The sequence below is a fragment of the Propithecus coquereli genome, unplaced genomic scaffold, assembly GCF_000956105.1.
Source record: "Propithecus coquereli isolate 6110/MARCELLA unplaced genomic scaffold, Pcoq_1.0 Scaffold94, whole genome shotgun sequence".
NCBI lineage: Eukaryota > Metazoa > Chordata > Mammalia > Primates > Indriidae > Propithecus > Propithecus coquereli.
In genome coordinates, this window is record NW_012155729.1 from 5451887 (window position 1) to 5474678 (window position 22792).

At 36.1% G+C, this 22792-nt stretch overlaps 1 protein-coding gene across 4 annotated transcripts in view; it reads right to left on the minus strand.

Annotated features, from left to right (window-relative positions):
- The window catches only part of ESRRG (estrogen-related receptor gamma), a 562217-nt gene that overhangs the window by 205321 nt on the left and 334104 nt on the right, over nucleotides 1-22792 (minus strand). The window contains exons 2-3 of one of the 4 annotated variants that reach the window (XM_012664913.1): nucleotides 18346-18521; nucleotides 17794-17912 (exon numbers count right to left, since the gene is read on the minus strand). The exons of the other annotated variants lie outside the window; for them this stretch is intronic. Coding sequence (XP_012520367.1) covers nucleotides 17794-17798 — 5 coding nt within the window. The 5' untranslated portion in view covers nucleotides 17799-17912; nucleotides 18346-18521. The remainder of the gene's footprint in view (nucleotides 1-17793; nucleotides 17913-18345; nucleotides 18522-22792) is intronic. 4 annotated transcript variants of the gene reach the window in all.

A 22792-nucleotide genomic window follows, 5' to 3' on the forward strand; every position in this document is an offset into this window, starting at 1 on the left:
CCAAGAAGATATCTGGAAAGTACTTTTTCTTTTTATCTGTTATGGTGGGGGAAAAAGTTGCAGTCCTACACTGGTTCTCCAGACAATCTTGTGAGATGAGTTTTATCTCCATTTTACAGATGAGGAAAGAGGGCTATGGTAGAACCAGAACTTGAACTTGAATTTTCTATGTCTAAATCCTTTACCTTGAACTACGAAATGCTACACCACAAATATTTAATAACTATTTTATAACAACCAATTTAATATGTCAACTGTAGTCACATCTATCACGACAAACACTTTAATCTTCTTAAGATTTTATTTTTCAAAGGGGCACAGTGGCTTGTACCTGTAATCCCAGCACTTTTGGAGGCCAAGGCAAGAGGATTGCTTGAGCCCAGGAGTTTGAGACCAGCCTGAGCAACATGGTGAGACTCTGTGTCTAACAAAAAATAAAAAAATTAGCCAGGTATGGTGGTGCATGCCCGTAGTCCCAGCTACTTGGGTGATTGAGGCAGGAGGATCACTTGAGCCCAGGAATTCAAGGCTGCAGTGAGCGATGATCACACCACTGCACTCCAGCCTGGGTGACAGAGCGAGACTCTGTCTCTAAAGGAAAAAAAAAAAAAAAAAAGATAGATTTCATTTTTCATTGCTTTAATTTTCTTAAACAACTATATACACTAAGCTATGATGTATCTGCCATATCAATCTGAACCCACGATAACAAAAAATCTGATCAAAATAAAACAAAAACAAAAAGTACCTTGGTCCTTCTTAAATGCCCAAGAACAAACAACAATAGTGTTGAAAAGTCAAAATTACTGAGCGACTTAGAGTATACTAGGATTATTTACATCATAGAAAGGAGAAAACTGAAGCACGATTACTATTTAACTGGTATAAGATTAAAGCCTTCTGATAAGGAGAAGCTGACTTATTTCACAGCATGGAAAACTGAAGCTATAGATTAGGCAGAACTTCCTAGACAATTACTTGTTATCGTTAATTAACTGTATCAAAACGCATAAGGAATGCATATGAACTCACTGTGCCTTGATCATCTGATAATTAAAATGGGGTAATAATACCTATTTTATTTAATACACAGGAATGTTGAAACTCAAAAGAGAAAAAATAGATACGAAAAAGTTTTTTTTCTTTTTTCTCTTTGTTTGGAGACAGGTTCCTTGCTGTGTCTCTCAGGCTAGAGTATAATGGCATAGTGACCTGCAACTTCAGACTCCTGGGCTCCAGTGATTCTCCTGCTTCAGCCTCCCAACTAGCTCGGACCACAGGTGCTTACCACCACGCCAGGCTGATGTTTCTACTTTTCGTAGAGTTGGAATCTCAGTCTTGCTCAGGCTGGTCTTGAACTCCTGGCCTCAAGTGATCCTTCCACCTTGGCCTCCCAAAGTGCTGGGATTACAGGTGTGAGCCACTGTGCACGGCCAATGTGAAAAACTTTGGAAAAGCTTAAAGCATTATGCAAAATTAAAGTATTACTATAAATTTGTAGAACAAAATATCATTTTTAATCTTTGGATTAAAGTAAATCTGCATCTACTTTTGACATATAAATCCCTACTTACCTGTAATACTCACAAAAAATTATTCGACTTTTGAGATTTGTTGCAATTTGTGTTTGTTTAAACACTTCGGTAATGTAGTCTGAGTTTTACTAATTTTTTGTCAATATTAACTCGCAATGTTACACAAAATGATTTCCTTAACGTCTTAGTACTTGACATTAAGAGGTTATGCTTCCTGTTTATAGCACAGCTTTAGATCAGTCAATTCACAAATATTTTGTGAGTATCCTCTACGTACAAGGCATGGTGCTGACTATGAAGAATGATGAGGTCTTTTTCCAAAGGAAAATGTGGTGAGTTTCAGGGAAGGTCAAAATAGCCATGCTAAGAATTAAGGTTGTGTGGAAGTTATGCAAGAAACTAATGAGGTTAGAGCCCTCTACCAGATTCCGTGTGGATAACAATTAATTTAACTGGGGGAAAAAAGAAACAACTTCTAAAACTGTTTAACTACATTCAACTGTCTTAGCCACTAATTACAAAAAAAAAAGACATGAGAGTGTGGATAAAACCTATTTATTCCTACTTCTGGGAAAAAAGTGACTTCTGTGAATAAAGCTGTAGTCTACACCCAAGAACCACTGAAAACTGCTCCGTGGAGTTACTTTAATAACGTACAGTATCAATTACAATAGTTCTCAGCCTTGGCAGCTGCTGGGTCACATAAGAGAACTAAGTCCCTGCTGCCTCTGTTTACCCCTAAGGTGAGGCTCTTCTATGACAGTTAATCTGTCCGTTTTCCAGAAGGAAAATAGACAAAACAGGGATATTACTTGTTCTTATCCACAGCCCGGGAGGGATTACTGAGGGGAAACAGGGAAAGAAAAAATTAGTGCAGTCCGTCTCATGAAACAGTGAGTGGCTAACTAGTTAGCTAAGTAAGATGGCCAGTCTCCTGCTAGAGCACCTATGTCCCCATGCAAACTCTGTGCTCATATCTAAGCCTCTTTGTTTACTAGAAAACCACAAAATAAACAGTAAGTGATGATCAGCGGAGAGATATGAACTTTACAGATAAGGAGACTAAGGGCGATAGTGAGAAATAAACCTAAGTAGGATCAAAGAAAGAAATGGAAAATGAAGTCACGAGTTTGGTTTCATCACTTCAGAGACTTCTACGTAAGAGATGGAGTAAAGCTTCTCTCCCACGCCTAAGGAATCAAAGATTCTGTGACTCAGGGAACTGAGGCTTAGGAAAAATGAATCTCTTGAGAAATGGTCACTCTTGTCCTAGCCTCCTCCCAGATGTACATATTTCTTCTCACTCTCCAAAATTCAGCTGACAGATTAGCGGGCTCAGATAATAACCCTGACTGATGTTGGGAACTTTATTCATTCATCTATCTTTCCAGCCATGAAACCTCACGAGGCTGAGGGGTACGCGCTGAGGTCATAGCCGGCACATAAATAAGGTCATCTGCTTATTTACCTGCATTGCTGTATCAAATATGCTGTCAAATTTAAACTACACAGCTACTAAAGTATCTGCCGCAAGAAAACAAATAATGATAGTCAAATGATGCTATGTGATGTGTTGAGTACAAGGGGTTGTTACCCTACTAGTTTTATTAAATATAAAAGCAAAAGATTTATGTTATGGGTGATAAGGGCAAGAATGCCGTAAAAGTGAGAAAATATGGCAACAGTATGCTGTACATCACCAATGGGATAATTATTTATCTAAAAAGTTGGCATTCTTAGACTTCCAACATGCAGTGTATGAAATTCATATATTCAAAGGAGACACCATAATAACCTGCCGGCTGGTGGTGATGGATATGTTTTTAATCCAAATGACCACAATCTTCAGTCTGCCTGTCATGGAGAGCCAGGAAAAAATGGAATTTTCCTTTCATAACTCTTGATGTTGAAAGAGGAAAAACCTGGAAGAATGATAAGTGGCTCATTCCAATGGACAAATGGACATGGAGCTGAGAGAGTGAATGTGAATAAAAGTCATTGTTCCTTAACTAATGCCATTTTCACTTGTTACACTGAAAAAAGATGCAGCGAGGGATGATTTCTGCCCCCTTCACGTCTGGAAAGCTCAAGTTCAAACTGCAACAAAAGCTGGAAAACCTTCAACACCATGTGAGTTAATTTACAAATTACTTCTTGCTGAGAAAGTTGGGGAAAGGCTGGTATAATATTTGTCTATTAACTAAAACTTATTTTACAAACACAGCGAAAAGACTGACGCTGTAGCGCATTATCGACTAGAAAGCCTCGCCTATGGATTTCCTCCTTTGAGGTTTAAAGGAATTCCTATTTCTCATTTACAGTCTCTCAGAAAAGGTATATGACCTGTATTTTTTAATTTATATAAATCCACTCAGTCAATCAGCCTGGGCTGAAATTTAATGGATGTATCAGTCATCGTTGGTCCAGGGAGAGGGAACGAGGCACCAACATCTACCACCTCATCTCTGCTGCTTCTATTATATTCCCTCTTTTTTTTTTTATTTTCCTTTTAAACCTCACTAGCTCTGATGCCTCACTTAACTGTTAAGCAGGAAGTCTTGTGAAGTTGTTTTTAAAGGGCGTAAATCTGAGTAAAAATAAACTGATGGAAATATAGACAGACTCTGGCTATTTCAGTTTTTAAAATCTTCATTTTCCCATCTGTGTTATGGCAATTTTATTACACACTCAGCAAATTCACGGTAACAAGATGTTCCCCTGACAAATTAATCACTTTCCGAGCATTTTATCAGATAAATAAAATATCACCACAGGAGAGTAAAATCAGCTCGGTTGATTTAACCCTTCCTTCAAGACACTGAAACTACCACCTCCCAGACACATGCACACTCGCTCACACACTCATTTGCTTGCACTCTTAAAAACACAAGGCTTGTAAGGACTCCTATCATCAGAGCCGGATAGCATTGTTTACTAGATTAGCATAAAAGACAGGTATTCCTATGCATTTCAAAAGATCACAGAAAATGCAGATAAGAGAACCTCTTCAGATATCTGTAACCTCTCTCTGGGGCAATCTGCTAGGATTTATACTTTCTCCTTCAGTACCCTTAGTAGATGACCCCTAGGTTTATTTCTACATCTCCTTTAATAACAATAATAATTTAATATTCTATTTGTATAGTCCTATTCTTACCCTAACACTCTAGGCAGAGAAGAAAGCAGCCAGTGGCTAGGTTTCTGTCTTTACTTTGCTTTCCCCTTTGCTAATTTCAGAAAGTGAATCCAGCAATTATAAGTAGTAGGAGACTGATAAGGAGTCACACATGCAAGAGAAATAGGTTCAATTCGAGCTTCCCTGACTAATCCTTATTATGACTCATTTTGACTTCAGAATTTGTCGGTTGAAGAAAGAAGCTAATTTGGCTTTGAGAAGTAAAATCTCAGTTTTGTACTTTCCTTCTAGTGCTACTAACAACCCCATTATTAAGAGCAGAGTTGGGGGGGCGGGCGTGAAATATTTATTGCCTACTCTTGCCAAGCATCTTTTGCATGCTATTTTATGAGATCACTAGACTTAGCATAGCTTTAAGCAGCATAAATTTCTCTGGCTTTCAAACTCATAGTCTGTATCGTATTATCTTGCTTCCCCAAATAAAGTGCATTATCTTTAAAACCTGCACCCAATAGGACCCTCAAACCATGACCCTGAGATGAACAGTCTGACATCTGGTGAGATTTTTGACAGGAAATGGGAGCAGAAAGGCCCTGATAGATTTCTCTTGACTGCTTCATCCAGATATGCACAGGTACAGCTCTTTCTGTTTGCACTCAAGCAGACCTGTCTCTTCTCTTGCCATGATTTCTCTCCTACCAATACTACTAGGTTTAAATCTGTATGTTTTAAGAAAATATGGGGATCTGGAATCATGCCTGGACCAGTTGTGATACCCCAAAACAAAAGATGACCAGGCCATGCTGTCTTCAGTGCTTAAGTAAATACCATTGTATTTATTAGCCTTGCTTTGGGGAAACCCCAAATGGTCACCTTACCTCCCCACTTATGAAGCCATAAAAATACCCTTGATTTATTATTACATCACTCTTCTTCCCTACGAATGGGATAATGAAGTTCTTTATGGGAGGCTATTAAGAAGCAACATGGATGCTACTATTTTGCTACTTATCCCATATAATTAATAACACCATAACTGCTATTAGAGAGCAGTATTTAAAGCAGCTAGACTACCATAAATATAGCCGATTTGACTGAACTGTCAATGGCAAATTCAAGAAGAACCACTAAAAGGAGGTTTACTTTTGAAATATATAATGGGTTACACAAAGACTTTTATGAACATTTATTTATTTTTTGGTTCTAATGAAATCATTAGACTTACCGATTTACTCCATAATTATAAAGTCAGCATTGTTAAAAGTAGTAACACTAATTAATTTCCTCCTGGTATATCCTTGACAAATTATAAAATCTTCTTTTTAAACTTTCTGACAAATATTGGAGCACACAGCTTTCTTTAAAGGTGATGTCCGTGTCTTTAAATAACACCTTCAGTGAGAATGATGATCAAATAAAAATAAAATTAACATCCACATTATGAATTCTCCAGTCTTATGAAAGAGGTTGAAGGAAGACATCTGTAAAATGCTTAGATGTTCACAGCAAGTACAATGTGCAGATGTTCATTTACTAAATTTCCATTGCCTTCTTACGGAAATAAACACACTCTAGATTCCCCCTGTGGAAAAAAATATATTTGTGTGTGATCTCAGGATAAAGTAAGTTATTACAGATTCTAGCAAAGCTGACATAAGCACAGGATTTGATGAAATCGTATGCATGTGCATTATTCTGGTTCTGTCCAGATTAGATCAGAGAAGTTCTAACACTCTGACATCAGAATACAAAAGGAGAGAAAACAATGCTCAGGAGGATTCTTGCCAGTACATCTTAAATAGTAAAATCTTAAAAAATGAGTGCAGGAAGTTGTGGTGAATACAAAGCAATTAAGGTAATAAGTAAAAAGTTTTAAGTGCTCTTATATAGTTTAAAATTTTTCTAGGCTGGGAGTGGTGTCTCGCGCCTGTAATCCCAGCACTTTGGGAGGCCGAGGCAGGAGGACTGCTTGAGCCCATGAGTTCAAGACCAGCCTGGGCAACATAGTGAGACCCCACCACTAAAAAAATTTTTTTTTTAGTTAGCCAGGCATGGTGGTGTGTGCCTGTAGTCCCAGCTATTTGGGAGGCTACGGCAGGAGGATCACTTGAGCCCACAAGTTTGAGGCTGCAATGAGCTATGATTGGGCCACTATACTCTAGCCTGAGCAACAGAGCAAGGCCCTGTCTCTAAAAAAAAAAAAAAAAAAAAATCAAAAACATTTCATTGCTTTATACATCTAAGGAGCCTCAGAATATCTACAGATGTTCCTGGAAGTTGTCAATTAAACATTGAGTCAATTCCTGTTCTTGTAATTAACTAACCACTAACATGTACAGGTTACTTTTAGGGTCTCTGTCAACTTCGTCCTTCTTCGCCTGTCTTGAGTAGCAAACAGTATCCAAGTGACTCTGAGAAACAGATTGCTTTGCAGGAAAAGATAATTTAAGAAGAATAAGTAAAGGTCTTCGTCACTGATTGGGAATAAAAGTAATTTGGGGGGATTTTTTAAAATGACCGTTTTCAAAGCTGGGTGAGTGGGTGTGTGTTGGGGGGTGGTTGTCGTTTAATCTGGGGCTGGGAAGAGAGAGAGCTGGGATGTCAAAGAAGGAAGTGTGGGGCTGAAGAAAAGAGACTGGATAGGGGATAAATTCAGTCTTGCCTAATTCACCTAAATTTTATTGAATTTCCTTAAATTTTATACAGTGACTTAAGACAAATATTTTATTTGGTGCTAGAAAATGATTCAAATGAATAAAAGTAATCATCTCAAATGTTTTTTTGTAAAGAGACTGGATACAAATAAATTTCCTTGGAGTAAATAGTATTTTATATGAAAACGGTTACTAGTTGCCTTTTGAATTAGCAATGTAATTTATTTGCACACATGTTGCTCCCCGTATATATGTTGCTTATTTAAATGAAGACTAGCTCTTTACTGGCTCAAAAAGGTAGATCAATTCAATTTACTTTGCAACTGAACTGAGTCAAATGGAGTGAAGAAAACTCACCCTGAAGAATCTAGAGTGCAAAACATCACACAGCTTTCCGTACATATGGAACCAGAGGAAATAATAATACATAACCTTCTCTTTTTCATGGCTTTACCATAGGTTTGTCAATTAAAAATTAAACAAGCTAGATATAATATATAATATTATCCATATATCTGTATTAATCTATAATATAAAAATGAAAAGAGTAGATTAAAAAAAACCTACAAATTGGCCGGGCGCGGTGACTCACGCCTGTAATCCTAGCACTCTGGGAGGCTGAGGCGGGCGGATTGTTTGAGCTCAGGAGTTCGAGACCAGCCTGAGCAAGAGCGAGACCCTGTCTCTACTAAAAATAGAAAGAAATTAATCAGACAACTAAAAATATATAGAAAAAATTAGCCGGGCATGGTGGTGCATGCCTGTAGTCCCAGCTACTCGGGAGGCTGAGGCAGGAGGATCCCTTGAGTCCAGGAGTTTGAGGTTGCTGTGAGCTAGGCTGACGCCACGGCACTCACTCTAGCCCGGGCAACACAGTGAGACTCTGTCTCAAAAAAACAAAAAAACAAAAAAAACAAAAACAAAAACAAAAACAAAAACAAAACCTACAATTTAAATGAAGCCCCTATCCATACCCCAAAATGATATTATCCTCTAAATCTGTGGTCCCCAACCCCCTGGGCCAGGGACTGGTACTGGAACATGGCCTGTTAGGAACCGGGCCTCACAGCAGGAGAACAGCCACTCCCCATCACTTGCATCACCGCATAAGCTCCGCCTCCTGTCAGATCACGGGCAGCATCAGATTCTCACAGGAGAGCGAACCCTACTGCAAACTGTGCCTGCCGGATGATCAGAGGTGGAGCTGAGGTGGTGATGCTAGCACCGGGGAGCAGCAAATCTGCAAATATAGATTATCATTAGCTGTGTTGCATTGTTGTTTTTTTTTTTTTTTTTTACCCGTCAAATTTACCAGTGGGAGGGTTGTATACCAATTTTCGTGACACTAATATTAATAAGTTCTGATAACCCACTACCATCGGACCAGACTAGCAGTTTGACTGCACAATAAATGTAAAGTGCTTGAATCATCCTGAAACCATCCCCATCCCACCCCCATTCATGGAAAAATTGTCTTCCATGAAACCGGTCCCTGGCGCCAAATATGCTGGGGATCACTGCTCTAAATGCTTCTGAGTTAAGAAAATAGAAATAGTTTGTTTAAAGTCTGGATGCTACCAATTCCATTCATAGTTCTAAATCTTCATTTACAATTTATAATCATTTTTACATAAACTAGCTCTTCCTAGACTTCAATGACAATTATAGCCTCGTAAACCTATCACATTAGATACAAAATGGTATCAGTAAGTCTTTAAAAAACATTTTGTTTAAACTTTCCTTATTTCAACATAATCTATTTTAGTATAAATGATATATCTGACTCTAGTTTACAATTTAATTATTTCTTTTTTGCATTAATCAAGTAATTCCTAGGACCTTCCTGCCTATTTACGTGGTTTATTTAGACAGAAAACAGAGTTATACAAAGATTTCTATGTTTGAAGACTTTAGTATATATTTAATATGTATAATATAGACTAAATCAAGAACAATGTTTTGCACATAGAAGCTAACTATTTTGACTGTCCATATATATACAAATAGAATTAACATAGAAACTTTCTAATTTTTTATATTTAGTAGGAAAAAAGGATATAAAATCTGTATAAATTATCATTCACTAAAAAGTCAAATGAGTTGTCTCCAACCGCCTCCCAGGAAAAAAAATCTATTTCTGAAAGGACACACAGTTGCTTTATTTCTGCTAAATCAATGCCTAAAAACATTACATTTCATCAGTAACACTTATGTTGAAAGTTCCAAAGATTCCCTACCTGGAGCTGGCCATATTTTAAGTGCAAACCAGGCTGAGCACTATCTAAATCCAGATAAAACTCATTGGTTTGTAATCTGCACAATGATCTACACGTCTAAATCTATATGCAGATCGAAGCTTTCATGCATTAGAGCATTCCAAAGCACCCAGGACTAAGGGAGCACCAGGTTCTTTTGGATCCTTGCTCTGTTATTCTTCTCCTTTCCTTCTATTTATTTATACTAGCTACCTAAATAATTCACACTGCCTGCTTTTCAGCCCGAATGTTCCTCAGAAGAGGCCTACAATGAGCTATTGCAGTCACCAGATGGACTCATGAATGCAGCAGGTGGGGCAGATGGCAAGGCGCCCTGTCTGATGCTGCCTGCCTGGGCATGGGCTGCCTTTTCCTTCCAGGTACATTATCATCATCCTAACACTGAGCGGTGTGTAGTTTGGGGGTGGGGTGGAAGTGGGGCACTGGCAAACCCTTTACAATGCAATACTAGAGGAATCATAAATTACCAGCTGCCCTTTTCCTCCTTAGCCCCCAACCCCCAGCAATCCCCTAACGTTTTATACTATTGCTTTGTTAGTGAGTTTTTCCTTTTTAAGACTATGGTGAAGGTTTCAGAAAGCATTCTGGCACTATGCATAAAGAAGCCTGCATCCATTTTAAACATTTCACCTCAGCTTAAAAACTGAAGAGGATTCAAGGAGAGTGATATGGGAAACCTCAGGAAGACTATGGGGGGAAAAAGTATTTTCACAAATATTTTGCCCAATAAAAAACCCCACAAATGAAGCAAAAACATAGGTGAGATGACTCAGCTCATGTTTGCAGTGCTCATAGAAAGGTAAGCCATTCTTTGCATATATGGAGTAGAAGAGATAAAAACCATGTTCATAGCCTTTTGGTGTTGCAGAAAATACTGTCTGTGCCGAAGTTGAGACAGTTCTTTGTCTCATATTTCTAATGTCATTTCTAAATGTATGGCATTTCCCTTCCAACCGTTTGTAATCCTATATAGTACTATAACACAAAAAAATTGCCTTGCTTATCACTTGCAATTGGAAACTTGCAACATCATGATGCCAAGCTATCATGAGACAGGCACTCAGTAACATGTAGTATAAATTTTAATTGAGCATAAACACTTGACAAAAAACTCTCCCGAGATATTTCTGGCATATTCCAATTGGCAATGGTACCATGATACCATGATTTTAATCCTTCTATAAACTTAACTGATGCCAATATAAATCTTATCACCTAACTTCACTAATCATCTAATTATAAATATCTAAAAATGTGAAAGACAATAATTTTAATGACCTGAAACAAACCAATCTGTATCTTCGAAAGTAAATAAATAAATAAAACATCTAAATAAAATGCATCCACTAAAGAGATGCTGCAAAGAGACAGAACTGCTTTGAATTTAATCTTTGAATCCCTGGGCAAATTGAAATCCCAGGCTTTCGGGAACTCTACCCGGCTGTTCTGTAGGAATGCTGGACAAAGACAATAGCTGTGAGATTACCTCAAGATTAAGGGTAAGGTTTTCTTATAAAAACTACCTTTCAATAGTCATTTATGTTGATTAGAATGAGTTTACTAATTCAAACCTTTCCCTAGAAGTCAAGCAACATAAACCTTGCAGAGTTCAAATAAATCCTCCTTGCTTTCCCTACAATCTAGGAAATACATTTTCTTACATGATCTTTTAAAGCATTTATTTTTTTCTCTTTCATTACCAGTCTAAAATGACAAACCACATACAAGTAATTTCAAGCATTTTAAGATTTAAAGGCAACTTTGGTGATCAAATCTTCAATGGCTTCATAAAAGAGGAGAGCCCAGCCCACTTTTTAGCTAAAGAAGTACAGGCAAGACCAGACTTGACTGCATCACGACCCCAACCATGCCCTTGAGATATTCAGGATCTAAATGTACGATTCCTAATCGCGTTCATGATGCTAACTTTGCATCAGTTCTAAAAAGCCAAAACCAGAAAGTCAGGATGGAAGCTTCAGTTTGCTTAAGTTTTATGTAAAACTACTGCTACCTAAATTCCTGAATTTATTTTCTGGACTGATTGCCGTTTACATTGGAGACTTAGGTATAAAAAGTCCCATTTTTAAGTGTTTTATATTCACACATGATCATTCTATATTTTTTCATTTATTTCAGGATCTCAGTACCTAAGACAGTACCTGCATACACTCAAATACTTTTGAATGATCAAAAAAAAATGCAGTTTAATGCACTAAATTGATGACTTTAATGATTTAAAAAATTGCAAAGGAGTGCATGTAATCTTTTTCGATGCAACATTAGAAGTTACTATAAGCAATCAATTTGACACTGGAGAGTTGGTTATAAAAAATACACTTCAAAAATCAATTTTAAACTGATATCTTCTAAACCTGATTTCATTATCTATCATCAAGCTATGCACCCACAACCTAATTACTGTACATAACTTAAAAATAAAAAATGGAAGGAATGGACATGTCTTAGGGAGAAAGACACTAGAAGGGAGGTGGTATTAAATTAACTTTTTAAGATGGTAACTGGAATTAAAATATAGTTTTTAGACTTATATCATTCATAATGATTTGGATATTTTTGGTGCATTTAATGTGTGCTAATACTGTCACAAGTAAAATGGCAGACAATATAATTTCTAAAATAAAATTAGGAGCAAAATAACAGGAAAAAATAGCCATTTTAAAATAAAAAACAGTAAGTGGAGAAATAAGTAACTATAATTTAAGCCCCAGATATAAAAATAAAAGTAATATATATTACCAAGATGCTGCTGAAAGAGAATTATAAGTAAAATTTTGATTTTTTACATTTCAAAAATATTTTTTGTAAAATGTATATGGTATTCTCATACCCATCTTATACGTCTATATTTGAATATAAACTTAGAGTATCAGAAATCAGTGTAATGACATATATGCAAAAAAACTAATTTGCATGCATTGAAAAAAGTTAATGTGTGCATGTGTACATATATACAAAAAATACAATTTTTCTAACTGATTAAATTGTTTCCTTATTTTAGACCTCTTCCTGAATGTCAACCAAGTCTCAAAGTTTCAAAGTATGAGTTAATCCAAATGTAATAACAAAAACAGATACCAAATTTTAATCTAATATATAGTATACACTAGAATTAGTATAATTTAAAAAGAGAAATATATTTTTAAATACCGCCTTTCTCTTTCCTAAACAAAATAATTGACAAAGTGACTCAAATGCAATAAATTCAATGCAATTCCCCATTTGCTAAGCTCATGCAGTCCTCTTTATTAACTATGATTTTATTTTTTGCCAACTTCCTTGTTCATATGTAGGTAGTGCTGATTGAAAGAAATTGGGGGGAAGGAATGTATCATTTCTAATGAAATTACTTATTTTATTTATGTGTGGTTTACCTACCTCAGTGAAAATATAAATTAAGTCATATAATTAAACACAAAAAATAGAATAAACCAACAACATTTTTTACAGGTGTCAAATACGACACACCAAGTGACGATCAACTTTTAATTTGTAAGGAAGGACAGTGTCTTCCCAATATTAACCTATAATCCTGGTTTAAGATTTACCCAATTTTTTTTTTATTTGGTTTTTCTCCTGTGAAAGTCTTAGAGGAATTTTCTACATAAGTTTTCAGTTTATAGTTAAAAAAGAAAGAGAATGAGTACATGCTCCCTCGCATGCCCCCTCTGCACCTAAACAGAGCCATTTCCATAGCCCACTGCACACTGTTTAGTAAACAAGGAGTGTGCAAGTCCACAGTAGCTTCTATCTTCCAGTCTGGCCGTCTTTTTAAAAACAAGGCAGGGGTTCTGTTTTTAGTACACACTTTGGTTCAGTGTTAATCCTGTTTTATGTTGTTCACACCTGCTGCTGACTAGCAGCCTGCTGATGGGCTGGGGCTCATGCTGCTCCGAGGAATCCCACTAACTGAGAAGCCGGACAAAAGCCACCGTACAGGGCTGGAAACAAAGCCCGATCAGGGTCCATCGTACGAGAGAAGCAGACCCCACAAAATCATTCTGTGCATTTGCAAATAAGGCTCCTCCAGTGTCTCAAGTTTGCCACCCAACAAAAAAATGCAATCAATTGCTTTTTTTTTTTTTTGAAAGAAAGACTGAACCCCGTTGGGTTATTTATATTCCTGAGCTTTTCATGTCTTTGGGTAAAATTGATGTAAATATAGTAAAGAAAAAAAAAAGCCATTCTAATCAGGTGTACATGCAAGTCACTACTTTGACTCCTTTCCAAAAGAATCTGTACGTAAAATAAACAATTATTAATTTAAAATATTCTATAGCTCACCTCTCTATTCATAGAATTTTACATCCAAAACTAACAGAGAATATATATATTCTGCCATCAGAAGCCACCAGTGTGGCCAGGACAGTGACATTGTATGCTAAGACTGCTCTCCACCTCCCATCCTGCCCCCTTGCGCTGCATGTGCCTAATAGCAAACATCAAAAGGAATGATTTCTTTTTTGATCTTAGGACCAGCAATAAATCAAATTCAGTGCCACAGACAGAGGGGAAATGCACTACTAAGGGAAAACTCCAGGACTGACAGTGGGACTAGTCAGAGGCATTCGCTCAATCAAGTTTCAGTAAACGAGGCCCACCCTTCTTCCCAAAACAAGATGTAAGCTGTCATCTGCTTACCCAGAGAGAGAAAAACTTACCCAGTCCTGATGTGACCCTAAGTCAAGATGCACTTTGTGCTGACATTTCCAGTGGTGGCACCAGAGCCCCTCCCCATCCTACCTACAGACAGAGCTAATTTCCTTCGGATCTGGGAGCCAGGTTCTGCCTGCAGGTGGGCACAGAAAGCTTCCACTGGCCAGCACAGGACAGCTCCAGTATGAGCTGCACATCTGGGGGGGGTCAAATGGTGGCTCTGGGATCACTTGATTACATCTCCTGAAGCACCTTTCCTGACTGCAATAGCCCATAAAGCATCACAGGCCCCACTGTCAACTCGGGGAGTTTTGCATCTGCCTGCTCCACAGTGGTGCACAGATTTAATGGAGCACAGTTTTAATACTTCTCTGGGGGAAGCACAAAAAGCGCTAACTAGCATATTAAAGTTCTCTTAATGAATGATGTGAGGATGAAATATTTGAGGTGTTGGCATCTTTTTCCCAATTTGCTTTCGAACTATTTACTCTTAGCAATGCGCTCTTTTGGGGAGGGGGGTAGTGGTCAGTACCGTTTTCTGATATGAGGAGGCTACTCTTGTGTTTGTGGCATGGTCTTCCCCAGCAGATGAAAAGTCTTCATGGATTCTCAGGAACATAGCTTAGCAACCACAAGAGACATACCAGAGAAATGCGCACTTTTTCAGTGTGTGCAATACTTTATACTTGGCAACCCTTTAATGGTGTTAAAGAAAAAAAAAAAACAGTTGCTAAAAATGATATTATACTTGCCATAATTGTAGACAGAAATCATGTGGCTCCCATAATCTGATACAGTCCATGAGAAAATAAAACCGTTGTCACTTTCCATTTGATTATGGAATATGAACAGTATAGAAATAAATTCAACTGCGGTGTTGAATCATGAAATTACTGATATTGGACCATTTTTGACCTACAAAAATGACAACTTCATACAGTTCAATCTCATATAATTAGAATCCTATTACCTTACTTTCATTCAAAAAAGCCTGATGTTTTGTCAGGGAATTTCTTGATTCCAAACTTGACTTTCCTATTGATCTTTCCCTCAGAAAGCCACCTCTAAGTTTTTGGGGCTTTTGAAAATCAGTATCAAAATGAGAGCTTACCTAAGTATATCTTAAGACTTGAACCTATGATGGCCTTGGGTACAACAGTCCCTAGTAGTCAAAATTTCAATTGAAATCAAGTTTTTTGCATGTAAGAACATTTGCTTATTCAATGGCGTGTTTACTACAATGCTCACCCTTCTTGAGAAGCCACTTAGCAGTGCCATAAAACGTAAGAGCAAATGCTCCATTCCAAGTGCCAAGGTGGCACAATGATGGACTATGATAGAAAATCTCCTTGAGGTCCTTGACTAAAGGACTTGACACACGGATTCCTCCTCCCCACCCCCCGCGACTTTGTAAGTTTACTCGGGACAAAAAGATTTCAGCGGATCGGCAGTAGAAGCGGCGTCCAGATCAAATGATATTTAGTGTTTTGCATGTATTGGTGACATGATGAATACCCTCAGATAAGAAAAGAAAAAAAAATAACAAGCTGTGCGCTCGATCAAGGTGCTGTCCCTGCTGCTGCCTTCCAGCGCTGCTCCCAAGCTTGCCCACTTCTGAAGAAAGTTAAGACCACCTTATTTTGATTATAGTGCTTTCCTCAGGCAGGAATTTTTATTTCAGTTTGAATCTTAAACCATTACATTTCCAGTGATGCATTTTTATGTTTACAATTGACATCTTCATAAAAGAATGAAACCTTTGAGCAACAGCTCAAAGGCATGAAGGTTGCCTGCAGTAAGTATTTAAATTATTTTACACCTAGATGGAGCCCAGTTGTTTTTAGTTAAAATTTAATAAACCTTAAACTGATGACCTTTCTTCCACAGAAAGGTCCCGAGTTGCAAAAACGAACTTTCCAATGAAATATATTTTAAGGAACTAGTGCTGAACAAAGGGCTATTTAAAGCTGAACGCTTTGTCAATTTATCAGCTTGTGAACATTCTGTTCCTGAATTCCCCGCTGCTGCTGAACGTATAGAACGGTGGTGCCTTGCTTAATCGAATACTATTGATTCGAGTGTGTCACAGTGATCTCATTGAGAGTAATCAATAGTAATCCAAAATCAATCAATCTGCTCTTGCACTATCATTTATCAAATCTGAATACGCCAAATTATTTGTAGGCATCAAATTACAAAGAAGAGAAAATGGTAGAACTGGGAAAGTTAATGGTTTGTATTGAAGAGCAAAACCAATATCTCTTTTTTTAAGGGGAGGTGTTTTAAAATGGGCTATTACTCAAATACATTTATCTTCTCATTAAAGTACCCTAAATTTATAATTAATCTCATTCCACTCCTGATTTAAAAAAAGATTTCTTGTAGAGGAGTTTGCTGGTTCAGCACAACTGATAGAAACTTACAGATGCCCTAACTTACTTCACCAGAGCACACCAGCATTTTACAAGTCTGATAAGCTAAGTTTCAAATGCCTGTCACCCAGCTGCTAGAAAAACAAGGAGACTGGGTTGACGCAGGACATAACTGCATCTTCTAACACCAGAAATGATGTTTAATAGAATTGGAGTGAAAAAAGGAATACTTAATTTCTCCAGAGAATGTACAGCATAGATAAGCTGCTTATCTGCTTATCAAGGAAGCTGCTGTTGATGCTGAAGTTTCCTTTATGAACGTGTTCACCTGTAATTTAGTCAAGGTAATAAATCCTTCTTTCATTATAGCACATTCAAAAGCACCCCTCCTATTTAACTTGAATGAGAAAAGGCACAGAGTGTCTAAAACATTTACTTTTGCTAATGTAAAAGTGTTGGCATTTTACTTCATTCCCGATAAGCTGGTGCCAGTGGAAGTGATTATTCTTTTCTTATTCAAAGCCTATCAGCATTTCGAAAAGCTCTCTCAATCTTATCAGGTGTATGAACAGCACGGTTACTGAAAACAGTTTGTACTGCTCCTCTCTCTTTCTGCCAAGCTATCTGATAAACCCCCGACTAACTAACTGTATTTACACACAATCAAACATAAGTTGTATCTTCTATACACTCTAGCCAGATTCCAGTTTGCCATAGGTTTTTCTGCTCTGACATTAACGGAAAAATGTCAACTGTGAGTATCCCAAACTGACAACAATCAAGAAAACACTATAAAAGCACTCAACTAGAATGCACAACAAACAGAAACAAAAGAAAAACAAATATAAAAAGTTGAAGGCAATCTCTTTGGAATTCATGGGGAAAATAAAGTGTACTGTGTGTGTAAATATGGATGAATATCATGCACTTACCTTTTAACAAAGTAAATGATCCTTTAGCAAGAGATGGATAGAAACGGAAATTTCAAAAGAAAATAACTTCTGGGATTGAGGAGGGGAAGGTAACCAAAAAGTGTTTTAGAACTGAGCAGGCATTTCCCTCGCATTTTAGATTATCTCAGTGTGGAAGCAGAGAGGTTCTATAATGTAAGCAAAGCAAGACAATAGGCAGTATCACCAAACTTACCCCATAAACTGAAGACAAGATAGAAAGCAAGGCTGTCACATATGGTGACCACATTCTCAGGATAGATTTTCCAATCATTAAAACCCTCATAAATGCTCTAGACATTAAAGTTTTGTTCACTACAAGGAAATAAAGAAATAAAAATACAATTTGAGTTTTTAACCTCTTACTATTTTTCTTATTCTTCAGACTTAACCAACTGAATAGCTCAATATAAAGGTATGAAAAGAATCATCATCTAGATTAACATAAATAGATGATCTGTTCTCCATTTCTATTAAAAAATTCTTACATTAATTCATGGTTCCTATGAACTGAGAGACACACCTAATCATTTATGAGTCGTACTTTGGAGCATGAAAGACAACAATGACATTTCTAGAACGCAAGAGAAATCTGAAATTTACTCTAACAACCGAGTTAAAAACAAATTCCTGACCCTAAGAAAGAATCTCTGCTGGAGCTTCTGTGCATAAATTGTCCATTTGTTCCTCACCTCGCTTTGCTGAATGACTAAGGAGAGAACAGAAAAAGGCGGCCACATGCTCCCACCTGAGCCCAACTCCTGATGCTGTCTAGACTCCAAGAACAGAATGAGCCTTCCTTTAGATGTGTAGAGCAATGAGATGAATTAGCCAAGTGTGTAGTTCAGTACAATTCAGCTGATGGTTGCTTTTCCATCTGTGACACTATGAGCTCATGACTGATTAGGCAGGTCTCATTCAAGTCTACGGATAAAAGGGATGTCTCTGTCATTTCACCAACAGCACCAACTGTATACAGTCACTTTCTCATAGGAGAAAAGACATGGTTCTCACCAACCATATACATCTTCCCCTTTCTTTGGTCATGAACAGTTGGTTACGGGCATAATATTCCTCCTCAAAATACCTGATCTGTTTTAACAGATTAATGGCTGTAAAGAAAGCATTGTCAGAATATTCTTCCATTTGTGGAAAAATGAACACAATTTAACATGGCCATCTTACATTTTTGGAGAAGTACTACAATAATTTAGAATTATGGAGGGCAAAGAGCAACTGATTGAATAACCCCACAGTTGAATTTTTTTCTGTTAAATGAGTCTCTCTAAATATTCATATGATCTGATATTGTCATTAGCTCTGGATGCAATTTTGGTTATATGATTAATATACTTTTATTATTCTTTTCAAAAGAAAATGAATTGTTACAAACATTGTTACATATTAACTGCCTTGAAAACTACACCTTTTAAAACAATTTTAACTCACTTTGTTAGTATGCAAATGCAAGGATATATATTTAACAAGTCCTTTGTTTAAATTCTCAAAAGCCATTAAAACAAGTAAAATCTTTCTAGAATAGATGAAAAAGGAATTATTTACAAGGATCCCATTCTGATCATGGAGGAAAAAAAGAATTTAGTGTGTTTCTACCTATTTTCTGTGCATAAGTTCTTGACTGACTTTTTGAAATTCCGTTTTTTTTTTGCATATTGAATAAGTCACACAAAAAGAAAGCACATGATTTTTTTCTTCTCCAGAAAATGTATGAGAAGTGCAACAAAAAGAGACGTCCACTGTTAAAAGTGTGTTGCCCACACTGCTTCTGATTCTCCACTTCCTTAAGCTTTTATTTACTTTCCAAATAAGAGCAACTAACATTTACCATTTCAGAGACTTTTTTTTTTTTTTTAATCTCACTTTACTTCCTGGGTAGTAGAAAGATTTAAATGAGCCTAAGTTATAATTTTTTTAAAACAAAACTCATTATTATCTATATTATCTGTATTCCTACAGTTAGTTTTTAAAGAGAAGTAAGCAAGCAAGCTGGTTTTCATGACACTGATGACACTGATAACCGTCAATCTCTGATATAGTATAAGAATTTATTGGTAGCTTTCCTTTTATTTAGTACCACCTTAGCCAGCTGTTTGCGGAGAAGGTGTATGATGAAGCAAAGTTAAATTGACATGTCTGTGATATGCCTGACAGCCCTCAGTATGCCCCATATTAATTTGTTTTCTTTGGCTAGGTAAGTCCTGCCAAAGCATATTACACATAATGTGTACTTCTAATCAAAATGATGAAAAGTATATATGTAGTTTAGTTTCACTCAAAGCAACGTGAGAAGGCACAGAGGAATGTATGTGACAAAGACTACTTTTTATAATTAAAATATAAATTTACTTTTAAGTTCTTTTTTTAGAATGTAAACTAATCTTAAGTAGGCTCCCCATGAGTTTTAGCACTTTAATACGCATTTAATAAATTTTAAATGCCAAAATCCAATGTTTCATTTACTATACTGTGTGAAAGAATTCCATATAGCCATAGATTGTATTTCTAATGATTAGTGTTGTGTGTTATATGTCTATAGTCAAATGCACATATAGATTTATGCCAGTATATTGAAATGGGCCTTAATTGACCAGTGAGAAGCCAATTTCTTTAAAACTGTACCTTCTCTTTCATTGTTTTGCTTTAATGAGCAACCTTCCAAATATACATGCGTGGCCATAAATTAAAATGGCATATCATTTAAAGAAATCAAAACATAAAAAGTTTCTTCCAAACATTTAAAAATATTTTTTAAAAATTATAAGGAAGGAATTTATGTATGTACACACATATATAAAACACTCACAAAATCTAAACCCTCTCAGCTCAATGGTTTTGGACAATTGATTAGAAAATACATTTGGACAATACTAAGATGTAGTGTCCAAATCAGAGAAAAATAAACATCTGGCATTTCTGGAAAGAAAATGTAGAGTATAAAGATGTGTTTGCTAAACTCTGAATGGAAATTATTTTTATTAGCTGAGGTTTCCTAGACCTTAGAAAGTATAAGTCTAAAATGAACTTGAAACAATAATAAAAAGCCAGGTAAATCCTTCAAAAGCCTTTCACTTACCACCCTTAGATAATAAAGGAACTAACTTTGATCTGATAGTTTGGCATAAAGCAGTTAGCAGAATTTATTTATTATTTTTTTAACACAGTAACAGTAAATGTTAAAGCGTTATGCAAACAAATAAAGGTAGGCAATGAATCTAGGAATTTAAACAAGAATATGAATTAGAAACAAGAATTAGAATAGAAAGAACAATTGCATAAGTGTTTTCTCTCAACACTCATTCAGATTTACTAAGTAAAATCACTTTAAACTTACCTCTTAGAATAAAATTAAATAATTCTGAAGTCTATGATATACTTCCTAGAAATGATACTTATTAATTTTGTATATTTGCTTTTAGCAAAAAAAAGCAAATGATATTTATGTAGTACAGATAAATAAAATTCACATTTTGTATTTGTTTGAAAGCTATCATGCTTAACATTAAGACATATTTGGCCCAATTGTATAAGAAAAGAATGTAACCAAGAGCTAATTCAAAATTATTTCTTGGATATGGGCCCAAATCATTAAATTATGCATTTAATATCAGCAGTTTATTTCCTATTTTACAAATTATTTATGATTACTATATATTCAACACAAAGATAATAATTAAAAAAATTTAAATCAGAAACAAATTTACTTATTAGGTTACCTGTTACCTGTCCAATATTTAGTTAAATCAATTCAGTTTAAAATCAGACCTAGTAAATATCTGAAATACTAATTCCACATTAAAATCATGCCTGGCAAATTTAACTGGCAACTAACCGATTAGAATAATACTGGAGATCTACTTTAGTTATATAAACGTACATGAACACGCTTAGGAGCATACCTATATTCTACATATATGCTTCTCCCCATAGACATGCGTATTTCACATGCATACTATCCATGCACACAAACACACTTGTGTGTATCTTATCGACTGCTTTGGATTTTAAAGTACCATGTGTATTTATTTACTAATAATGCTATAGATCATGTATACCCATATATACATGGCTATGAAAATAATAATCAATGGCAAAACACACAGAATAGGAAGAATGTCAAGCGGCAGAGATGCTTGGTGTCATCCCTGCACTATCAAATATACACATAAGTATTACTGGAGAAAGAGGCTAAATATTTCACTGTCAGAGAATGTAAAGAACTGCAATTCATTTCTATCTCATGTGCTTTAGGACAATGACAATTTAATACAACGCCAGTGGATGTAAAAGAGATAAAAACTGAACAAACTGGGCCAGTGTAATCAAAGATTTTCTCCAGAGAGCTGGCTAGGGCTGGAGCTCATATGCACTTATAACAGATCAACATTGTATTGTTTCTCTCTTTCATGAATTTGCTATGAAGCAAATTCAGAGCAAAGCTTATCTGCTGCAATGACTTTAAAGTTCTATTGAGATGCCTCAAATGCTCTCCTCTTATTTTTAAAAGCTCACCAGCTAATTCTAAAAAGTTTATTTGATATTAATTGATTTAATAGAAATCATTGCTATTAATTGCCACTTGTATGAAAAAGTATCAACCGCAAGCATGTATTTTAATTTATTTTATAAAATAATGTAAAGCAAAACCTTCAGTGCTGAGCATCCTCTACAAGTAAGACAAAGAAATATTTTGTTTAGTCACCAGGCTAAAACAAATGTTGAGGAATTTTTCATAAGTGATACGGACTTGAGATTGGGCATTATGCCTACCTTCCAAAAGAACGGTCTCTTCTTTGTCTGTAATTCTTGCAGGAGTGAGGTATTGTGAAAGTATTGTTAAATAGAATCATAGAGAAGTTAGCTGCCCTCTTTGATGAATAGCACCAGGTATCTAAAATTAATTGCAAAAGTATGGCCCGGCTAATGAGATGGTCCTTATCTTTTCTCAGCACAGGAAGCACAAGTATTTTTCTGCTGGCTCCATATTTTACAAAAATACCTAAAGTGCTATTAACTAAGTAAAAACCTGATTAAAAGATCTCAAAGACACAATTATAAATTCTAAGATCTGGAAAATTTGGAGTTAAAACTGATTTCCTGCACTATTTTCTTTTTAAACCTTAATTTCTTTTCTCTCTTTTTTTTTTACTTTGAAAAGAGCAACAAAAAAACCTTTC